At 38.5% G+C, this 11,573-nt stretch overlaps 1 protein-coding gene across 1 annotated transcript; it reads right to left on the bottom strand.

Annotated features, from left to right (window-relative positions):
• Positions 1 to 3: 3 nt before the first annotated feature.
• Positions 4 to 3,435, bottom strand: foxe1 (forkhead box E1). Its single transcript, XM_063884564.1, has one exon. It carries the CDS (start codon positions 3,093 to 3,095, stop codon positions 1,995 to 1,997), a length of 1,101 nt encoding a protein of 366 aa, XP_063740634.1. The 5' UTR covers positions 3,096 to 3,435; the 3' UTR covers positions 4 to 1,994.
• Between the last annotated feature and the right edge of the window lie 8,138 nt (positions 3,436 to 11,573).

Genomic DNA, 11,573 nt, shown 5'->3' with positions numbered 1-11,573 from the left:
GGATTGTCTTTTTTGTGATATTTTTTATTTATTTCAAGTGCAGTGACAACATTTAAAAAGGGTTTCAAATTGTATGCCTACTGTACTTTGTGTGGGCGGCAAATGTGATAACATAAAAAAACACACAGACACATTTTGCACAATTTGCTGTAAGTAGTTTTGCTGGGCAATGCATTTGACACATCTCTTCAATTGCCATGTGTTATATCTATTTGCTGTACGCCTTGATTTGTTTTAATTAAGGTATTTGTAAGCCACAGCAGTTATGAGTTTAGTATCTGAGCCCAGTATTTATTGAAAGGTCATAGATGATGGGTTGAACGTAATAATGGTAAATGATACAACTAGTGTTTTCATTTACAAGTGAATTTAATTCAAAATGTGGATCGATAGGGTTCACAAAGATTGCAGATGTTTCTCTTCTGTCACGTTTGATGTTACAGTCCACAGTAAATGTTATCATTCTGTTTATTGTTGATGATAGTGTGGTTTGCCATTGCGGGCTGGACCAGAGTTTGTTAAAACCTCTGTTTTTCCTATCATTTGTATATATTATTTATCTAAAATATCAACTTGGTGAAATATGTGAAAATCAACGAATTACTGCTATTCTAGGCTACCATTAGACCACATCAGAAGCGAGTGTTAATCAAATAAAGCCTGTTGCGGATATCCCTCGTTTCCTGTATCTTGAGTTCATGATTACAATTTTTCTTTTGAAAGATAAATTTGACACTTGCTGATTACTGCTATTCTTAGTTGATCCACATAGATATAAACATTCTGCAGGCACTCGAGAAAAATTAAGACTCTTTTAACAATGAATACTTTGTTGGATAAAAAAACATTGTGTCTGTCAACAAAGCTTCTTTTCTGATAGGAAAATCAAATATCTTCAGTATAATGTAGCGTTTCCTAGCGAGTCCCATCTTGTCCGACATGCAGACTTCGTGTTAGGGAGGTTTCTCCTGTTGAGATAAAGGCCTCAGAACTACTTAACTTTTTCAGGCTGAAATATCGAGTTACAAGTCAATTCATTTTCTTGATTAGTGGATCTGTGTGGTAGATTAACTGTGTCTGGCTGTGTAAGTGCAGCGTTGACGTCTGGACACGATAATTGGGGCCCGGTCACGCTGCCTGGAAACGCTGTGGCTCCAGACAACACTACAAACCAGCTGAGCTGAAACGGTGAGGAACACACGCGAGCCGAAAAAAACAAAACATGTTTGAGTGTGTTTTTTTGTTCCTAGAGGCAAATGTCTGGACCTGTTTGTCCTTGTTATTTTGTACTATATTAAGCTTGAAGTGTTACTATTAGAAATATAACTAATATTAATTAAGTATGTGTCAAACCATATGCACCCCCTTAGGTATTATATACAAATAATTCTGGTGTGATATTTAGGCACAATTGCTGAAATTGTAATAGCAATAAAACATCCATAGTATCCATATTTTATTCTTGAAGAGCCAAAGTGCTATATCATTCGTTTATTTCCAAAAAGGCAACCTAATATGCATTTTCATTTGGCAGCAAAATACATGCAAATGTACGAAAGCTGACGTTCTTCATGTCACTTATTGCAAAGCCAATGACCATGAAGCCAAAATAATTTATACTGATATTTCAAAATCTGTCATGTTTCACCGTTATTGTAAATATTAAACATGCACATTCAATTCCTGACATAAAAATAAGCTTTCAACCACACTTGACATTAGATCAACTTTACACTCTCATGCTGCAAAGAGTCCTTGAATCTCTAAATCCACATTTATAGCATCTCAAAGTCAATTACCATCAATATGGAAAATGGGGTGTAGGGTTAATGTAATAAATCACAGCTCTGTCAGGGGCGGTTAATCAGTCTTTTCAATTTCGCCCCCTTAACAAAGGTCATTAACAAAGAGAGAAACCATCACGATTGTGCACATTAAGGTCTGGCTCACTGGGTGCCGTCTCAAGTCTCTGAAGTACTGAAGGTTTTAGTGGCTCAGATAGCAGACACAAACCTGTCCATATTCCCTGGATATGTTGGGTGTCTCAGGTAACCCCCAGTGTTAGCAATAGGCCCTGCAGCACTGTTATACTGCGAGAAAGAGCCCAGCTGAATGGGGGATACCCTGCCGTAATGGTCCCCGGCCTCCACAGACCCGTGTGCTGAGGAGGGGAGGCGTCCAGTTGCTGCATACCCCTGGCTGTGGCCCTGTGTATACACAGCCTGGTGTGTATGTTGGTGTGGGTGACCATTTGGCACGGGGTAGGTGAACCCCGGGTGCGTAGAGGAGCGTGATGATACAGCTCCTCCACACGGTTGACTCTGATAAGCCGCTGCTCCCAGGCTGCAGGGACTAGACCCGTTTGGCAGCCCCTCAGGACTGAAGCTGCGACAGGGCTGCTGCATCACCTCTGGCCCTTGACCTGCGAGCATGCTGGCTGGAGTCTGGTGTCCTATGATGTTGTTGATGCTGAACATGCGGGTTTGGCCAGGACCAAACCCAGGAGGAGATGCAGAGGGATAATAGGTAGAGTGCAGCTGCTGCCCGTACGCCGGACTCACTGTCATGTTGTTGTAGACAGAGTTGGTATATGTGGCTGATCTGGCAATCTGCACAGGAGAGAAAACTGGTGTCTCATGGACATATGAGGTGTAGGTGCTCATGTCACAGCGCTTAAACCTCTTCCTGCGCCTCAGGAAGCTGCCGCTCTCAAACATGTCCTCTGCGTTCGGGTCTAAGGCCCAGTAGTTGCCCTTCCCTGGCCGCCCCGGCTCTCGAGGGATCTTGATAAAGCAATCATTGAGAGTCAAGTTATGGCGGATGGAGTTCTGCCATTTCTTTGAATTGTCTCTGTAGAATGGGAAGCGCTCTGTGATGAATTTGTAGATGCCCCCCAAAGTCAGCTTGCGGTCAGGAGAGTTGGCTATGGCCATGGAAATGAGTGCGATGTAGCTGTAAGGAGGCTTTCCTCGCTGCAGAGGTCTCTTCCTCCTCCGGCCTCGGGGCTGCTCTTCTGTCGGCTGCTGAGTGTTGGACGCAGACAATTGTGTTTCTGCTGGAGAGCCTTTCTCCACTTTTACCACCGGCATTGTCATGAACAGTTCAGAAATGTCCCTTAAAAGTCAGATCTTAAAGTGAACTTACTGCAAAGGCTGCACAGTATTAGTACTTCCACAGTTTAGATGAAGTTCCGCCTGTTTGATTAAATCCTTGGCATCAAAACAGGACTTAAGTCCTGCACGCAATCCTGCTAGAAAGATCACATTTGTTTAAATCAACTCACGGTCTTTCGGGCCAAATCCAGCAGATCTTCAAGTGCAAGTAATACACTTTCTTCAAAGAGCTCCTGTTTCAATAATTGCTGTTCTCATTCCCACAGTTTGTAGTTGCAATTAAAGAGTTGCCCTGAACGAGTGCCATGCATGTTGGTTAAGGTGTGTGTGAGAATGAGTCACTCAGCTTTACCTGAAGGGCATACCTCCCCAGAGCACCTGAGGGGCCACACCCCCTGAAGCATCACATGCTCTTGACATACCTCAGCTTTATAAGGGTCTATTGTTCACGTTTGACAAAGTCTGCATTCTTTCTAGTAAAAAATTCTATTTCTAGAGTTTTGACCTTTCCTAAATACAGCTGCAATAAATCTTTAATATTCTGAAATAACAAAAATAATATCTACTTAATCAGGATATAGTTTTTAAAGTTTTAAGGGTCGTCATGAAAAAATAAATACTATAATGTTCAGCGTTTACCTTCTATTACATTATCTCTATCGTAACTATCAGACTTAATCTATGCAGGGCTCTTTTTCATTATCAAAGAGCAGAACAGTAAAGTCCAACTATGTTCCTCTTGATATTCAAATAGCCCTTTGAAACTGACCTCAGTTCACTTTAAAAAGTCCAAAATGATCCATGTTGTTTTGACGTTTAACACTAAAAGACCTATTTAGTGGTAACTTAACCTTTATGTTGTTTTTACATCCTGCTTCCTTGTTTGTTTTGAGCCAGTGGTTGGATGAGCCAGCTGTGTTAAGAGATGTAAATGTTTTCCAGACAAAGGCCGTCCTGTGATTTCAGCATGCAAAATATAGGCTATCATCATAAATCCTGGACGCAACCTGAGAGACGGAAATAACCAACTCTCCACATGAGAATTGGTCATTGAGTTTGGTTTGGTTATGAATGTCTCTAAGGGATTAGTGATAACATGTGCTGGACATGTTTTAAAGTCCATCTTATAGAAGTTTGTTTATATTTGTCTATTCCTGCAGTATATTTATTCAATTTAAATGAACAACCACATTTTTGGATAGTTTAATCTGTGAAAGCTCTAAGGCTTTAAACAGTACCACATTTCAACGCCACCGGTGTTGGAGACAATGCCTAAAGTTTGAGAACTCTGGTGGTATGAAGTCTGGGGTCCCGCTTAATCTTTTGAACAAACAGAGGAAAACACGGCAGCACACTCCCACCGCTCATCACCAGGCTGGGTCAGAGCGGGAGTGTGGGTTTGTTCAGACGAACAGCGCGATGAAAGGTCTAGTCCCATGGCTCTCCTATGTGAGCTCTACCTGCAGCGCCGTGTTATACAATGTGGCACATGATGGGTCAACACCATATTAACATGAGAGTCCACATACCTGTTAGTAAACTTTAGTTGCAGGACAATTGTAATTTACACTCTGTAGGAGATAACATCTTACATTTCAAATATCTTAAAGGTCTCTCCAATCGCTCAGTTTTTGGCAAGACTTAATTACTTTGTTCTCATTATTGTAATTATTAATTTACTTATCTTATAATGAAGGACATATACATTAGAAAGGTGCAGTCACATCATTGTGTAATGATTGATGTGATATCTATATTTGGGATAAGACACAACCAATACATACCAGCTAAGGTTGCACTGTTTATATTTCGATGATGTTACTTGTCGTCTGAGATTGATACACATCCTAATGTTGTTGTAGATATTTTGTTTGTTAAACCCAGCAATTACTTTTTGATGCACAGAGGCCGAATATCTGTTGTTTGAGCTTGATTTACATATTGAAATATATTAGACCACAAATGATTGATTGTTGACAAGCGATGTGTTTATTAGTATCTCTGAAAACACTGGGGATTGTCTAAGGTTGTAGATGTGTTTACTGTTCAATGGTGTTTTTGTTTGATAGTGTGTGTGTTTGTTTTTAAGTGTGTGCATACACCTGCTACTGCATCATAGTGGATTAATTAATTTTCATAGTGAACATTTAGAGCATAATTATCCTATTAGAAAATGAATGGTTATAACATTATTATATAAACCAATTAGCCAAATCTATTTTGATATATTTCATTCTTAAAGCAAAACTAATAAGGATTGCTAGTCCAAGCTTAACAAGCAATTTGAAGATGTCGCAAGGGGATCTGAAATAGTTGTTTTTCACATTTTCGAGATAATTGAGATTGAGAAATTAATTTAAATAATTAAGGAAACACTTGTGAGTTGCAGCTTTAATATAATTACTATGATAGACTCTCTTGGAATTAAAATAACTAAAACTGGTGTTGACCTTGTTTACACGTCTTTATTTTCCCACAGAAATTCAGATATACTTCAGGCAGTACAACATATGATAGAGTTCATGTGTTAAAAGATGCATCCAGCAATACATTCAATATTTAACATGCATGTTTAATTTGAATTAAGTGTTTGTATTGCAAGTAGAATCAAAACAAACTTGGTCCGGGACTTAACCACTTTTAAACAGTACATTTGTGGTTTTAAGACACCATGTAAATGCTGGTAACATTGCATTAAAACGACTATAATAATGTGTTTGGTTGTATAATGTCTTCAATTCAGCTTTGACGGGTGTGATAGACATTCAGAGGACCTCACCCTTTCCTTAAAGCAGCTTCTTATGCTTTATGGCAATGGACAATTAGTGGTGAGTAACTTCTCAGGTACTCGTTGTTAGTGAAGCAAACAGGCTCATAGCTGTCATAGTTTGCTCATGCATCACCATCTGGCACATGCACGGCATTTACTGTTAATATTTGTTCATGAGCCTTTTATCTTACCGTTCGTACTGATGGATTAAATGTATGATTTATTCTGCTGAAAGGTGACTCTAGTGTCAACATTTGTGTTTAAGAATGTTTTTCGGCGTGTCGATGCGCTTCAGAGGCTTAGATGATTCTCAGTTCATGCAAAACGGTTTGTGTTGTGTCACAGGGAAAGTTGTTGTTTAGAAAGCAAAGAAACTTCTACTCTTTTCAAAAAAGATATTAACAATGAATACAAATCGTATAATCATTTTCTGATGTTTTTTATCCTTTACTTTAGGCTTCTTTAACTCAAATGTTTATATTAACAATGGATTAAATGATAAAGGGTGTAAATAAGCTAACACATCTGTTGTGTCAACTTTATGAGGTGATAGTGTTTACATATTTTGTTTGCAGATGACATTATATTACAGCCTTAATTAAACAGAGGTACAAACATTAACATCACATATTGATGAAAAGCTATTGTAGCTCTGAGGCGACACACATTCAAACAGGAAATGTCTCAGAATAGCAAATAGCTACACTCTAAAAGTGCTCTAGAAATCAGCATTTTGATTAGTAAAGTATGTCAAAGACTCAAGTAGACAAATTGATGTACACCACATTTACAGTGGCTTCAGTCAACAAACACACACTACATTTCTGGGTATGAATTAATAATCAAATGCAGTTATTCTTCCTAAAATATAGATTTTACAACCTTGAGGTTAAAGTTATTTTCCCCTGATTTTGTGAACTTTCACTTAGACTCTGCATGCAGAAAACTGAGTCTTCCAGTCAAGTGTTCTTTGGTTTGGCATCACTGAGTTTAGTTAGGGCCTCCACAGCCAAGGGCCCTGGAGCCATGCATTGATGCCGTCATGAGAGGCCTCTACCTGTCCATCATGGCACAGCGAGGAGACACAAATAAACGGCTGTGGCCGGGACATCTGCAGAGGAGCAGGGCTGCAGCCAAGGCAAATTAAGCACTCTTCACTTTGTGTCTCACATATACATCTGGCAGTGCCAGGGAAACGGCTCTCTCCAAACAAAGACAAACAAATTAGACATTTGAATTTGAACACTTGACTTTAACCATTTCATGGCTGCATGTTTACAGGCTGGGGATCACTTAAGGACTTGAACGGAAAATGGGCAGCATTGTAAAAGAATAGATAGTAATATAAGTTAATGGAAGATTTTTAGGAACATGTAGCATGTCCAGATACAAATTCTAGCAAGTATCTTTGAAAGCCATACTGTATATGAAAAAAAGGACCAGGTAGCTAATCAATTTAATGAAACTGATTTTAAAATAAATATGAGAGCAGCTGCTGATTCACGTGATACTTAATTAAATAAATTAAATAAAATAATTTTCAGGTTCCTTCAGGTGACACACTTTTATTGTGCCAACTTGATAAATTAGATACATGTACTTAATATCTATTCTTAAACTACATCCAAAATATCCACTTGTTAATTTTACTCGTATCAATATGTATACAAAAGACACACTCTCTCTCTCTCTCTCTCTCTCTCTCTCTCTCTCTCTCTCTCTCTCTCTCTCTCTCACACCTCCCCCCACACCCCCCCCCGCACACACACACACACACACACACACACACACACACACTGATTTAACGGCAGGCTCCCCGGGCAGTGGAGTGCTTCAGTTATGTAAACTGGCCCAGGTTTGGAGCAAGTCAACCGTCAGGATTTTGCATCCTCACCAAGCCCCTGCAGCTGCTAATGCAAACAAGAAACTCTCACTTTCATCACACACACACACACACACACACACACACACACACACACACACACACACACACACACACACAAACACAAACATACACACCCAGACAAACAGCAGTGGACTCGTATTCCAAAAGCACCTTCTTACAACAACATTTCTTAAAAGGGGGAAACCCTCCATGGAAATGATTTAAGCTTACAATAAGAAAGACAGATAAAGCAATTTTATGCACAACAATAAATAAACAACAACATATGAACTGTATAGTGGTGTCATCAATATTCTTTTACAAAAACGTATAAAATGACAAAGTTAAAACAATGTGACAGCTTTCACCTTAATCTGTTTATTGTTAAGCTGCTTGCCTAGACTTTACATGTTGTCACTCTCGTAGTGTCGTTTTAGCATAACAGACAGCTGTTTACAATGAAAAGAAACCCTACTAGCGTCTTCCTAGTAAAAGTAGTAGTGGATTACGTGACAGGAAAGCCATATGTTTACCTTAGACTTAGGTAGGGCCCAAAAATGGAGCCAAAAGTAATAGGTTTAATATGGGAACTGTAAAACTGTCCATTAATGGGTTCCTGGAGGAAAGATGGAGAATCTAATAATCCAACAGAGGTATGCAGTGAAGTGATCTAATATGGACTGATAGTTTGAGTTGATTTAGAAAATATTTGTGTTTACAATGCTGCTGTCACTTCAATGTGTCTGTATTTTTGCTCAAAAACGACAAGCTCAAAAACGAGCAAGTCCTTTAAGTCCTGAGTGACCTCACATAATTCGAACTCTATAAATCAAACATGACAATTTGTCATTCACACTCATTTTTCTTCTTAATTGGCAAAGTGTGCAGAGGTCACAAGATAAGAACCTCCTTTTTGTCAATATTCCCACTACTTGTGTAGTACTTTTGAGTGCCAAACTAATTGCAATACGGTGAGTGCTTTCCAAGAGATATTTTCCAAACAATTATTTCATCTCCCTTTGGCTTTTGAGTTTGGCATTTTGGAACATTAACACTTTTGCTTTTGCCATGTTCAGACCTTAAGGCTAAACGCTTCTGACCTTGCTTTTATGCCATTAAAGTAAGTGAGGCAGTTCTACTTTATTTTGCGCCTCAATGTGAATGATGCAAATCAATTTGATGAGTTTTGTGTCATCTAATTCTTATTTTGTCTGCTGTCAAATTGAGGTCAAAAACACAAGAAAAATCTATTTAAAAAAAAGATGAACCTTTACTTAGCCGCTGCATAGCAATACAACACTGTGTTTATTTACTGGTTACCCTGGAACAATTAAATATATTTTTACGCCTTCATACCCAAAAATACTTTTAAGGCTTAAACAATTTAGTCATTGGGTTTCTATTGGCCGCAAAACCTGCATGAATAAACTCCCAATATGTCCCATAAACCAAACAGTTTAAAAACAATGCAACAAAAACACTGCCAGAAATCCACACCCATCAGAGACAGAAAACATGTTATATAAATTTGAAATGCTACCTCAGAGTCAGCCAATGACAAACCAAATAGCACTTGTCAAATCAAACAATGTATCTCTGACAATATATCTTCACCAAGACCATGAGAATAAACTTTATTTATAGATTAACAGATTTGGTCTATTAATGTATCAGTAGATAATCAAAATGTCCACGTTTACACCCCTCTTCATATTTAGTTGTGGATCAGGTTTTCTTTGTATGACTCACATACAGAATGACACACCCTTGCCTGATAGAGACAGTATCTCTCTACTGTAACAGAGCTCACAATTATAGTCATGCCTGGTTGCAAGTGTCAGTGCATCTTTGTCAGTTGGGCTCTGTTAGCATCCATGTGTCAACACCTCATAGATGTCTCAGCCTGCACAGGGCCGAGGCGACTGCACATGAGCGTTTTACCCGCGCCTGCACCTGAAAAGAACCTTAGTTGCACAACAGGATTGCACGTTAAGATTGAGCACCATCCTCCTTATTTTGTTCTACTTCATTAACAAAGATTAATTTCTCTGCATGTATGCTGTCTGAGAGCGAGGCAGTAAGGAGGGTGGAGGTGGGAATAGTCGAGGAGATGTGTTGTTACCAAACACAGCTTGTGACTTTGGCAAAGTGTTTCCCAAGAAGTAAAGCTTTTGCTCTCTTAAATTGTGCGATGCAGCGCCTTCTGTGTGTGGGCAAGTATTGGCACGCAATTCAGCCTACAAAGTAATTTAACTTAACACAGGTTATGATAGACTCCTTGCTGAAGAAAACTTCAGTTTTTAATTTATGAAATAAGCTAATTTACTCATTTAGTGAAAGTTAAACGAGTGGATGACACTACTCTCATCACAGTACAAAAACTCAAAGCTACAGCAAATGTCGGCTTAGCTTAATTTAGCTTAGCTTGGCATCACCTAGCATAGCCTTCCACATAACCCAAAGTAAAGCCACAACCTGCAGATTATACAGTTAAAAAATAAAAACATATAATGTATAACGTGTTTTATGTAATTTAGAGGTGTTGGTCAGGGGATTATAACCTTTGGACACAGCCAGGTTGCTGTTTCTTTCCCCCCTTTTCAGTCTATATGCTAAGCTAAGCTAAGTAGCTACCTAATGAAGCTTCATATTTAACCCACAGACATGACATTGGTAATGTCGTTTCACCGAATCTTCAGAAATAAGTGAAAAGATACAAACATTTCCCCACTTCAAACTATAATACATGTTGATAGATAAGAATATAACGTAATAGTTTGTAAACACCCACCCTAACGTGACAAAGATATCAATAGGTACATGTTTTAACTTGAGTCATTGCATGGTCTCCATGTTTGGTTTTTCTTGCCAAAACTGTATCTGGATTATTGCAGCAATAATGGACAGTTCATTTTTTAAATCTTCCATCTCATTTTTATCATAATCGCTGCTTTATTCGAAGGTATTGCAATATTTCAGTGATGCACAAAAAGGCTTTTGTGTGTATCACTGCTGACAGGCTTTCACCGCCGCTCAAATCCTCTGATTCCTAAGCAGGAAGATACAGGTATTCAAACAGCTTCCACCGATCTCCTTAAGCACAGTGTCGTGTTTTCTCAGCAGTCAAACTGCCATGTCTCTTTAAGCTTGGCAGATTGTGGAAAGAGAAACGCGTGTTTGTTATTGTAAGATGTTGTACCTGTTGATTTTGTTGAATGTTATAGGATTGGTAATTAAACAAATGATCATTAACTGTAGTTGTTGTTAATTATTATAAAAGCCCTTGTCGAAAAAACAAACCATAAAGTACACTGTTTTCTAAGTGTTTAGTTTTTGACACTTCAACATACCTTTATTCTCCCAGACAACAAGCACAGATGTAAACACAAAATGCAAAACTATAAGGACACTTTTATTTATACTTAAGGACACAAAACATGCAACAACCGAAAACATCAACTCCTTGGCAAAGGTAACAATGAAATGCATGATTAGAAAACTGCAACACAAACACCTCTGTGAGACTGCACTTAGAAGCAACATACTTATATCAGCATGCTAACGTGCTTACAGTGACAATGCTATAGTTTATCGTGTTTACGTGCTTACATGGGCTAATTGGCACTAGAAAAAGTATATTTGAGGCAGATGGAAATGTGATTAATTGTGCAGGTGGTCATACTCTCAACCTGTTAAATATTTGACTAATTAAAATTTTGACCGGATGAAAAGGAGTCAATAAAGATATTGCGATTCATCCAGGGGACCAAATTGTATGTCATTACATTTAAAACAAACAAAAACA

Source organism: Eleginops maclovinus, chromosome 5 (assembly GCF_036324505.1).
Source record: "Eleginops maclovinus isolate JMC-PN-2008 ecotype Puerto Natales chromosome 5, JC_Emac_rtc_rv5, whole genome shotgun sequence".
In the NCBI taxonomy this organism is placed as follows: domain Eukaryota; kingdom Metazoa; phylum Chordata; class Actinopteri; order Perciformes; family Eleginopidae; genus Eleginops; species Eleginops maclovinus.
This window is presented reverse-complemented; position numbering and strand designations above follow the sequence as displayed.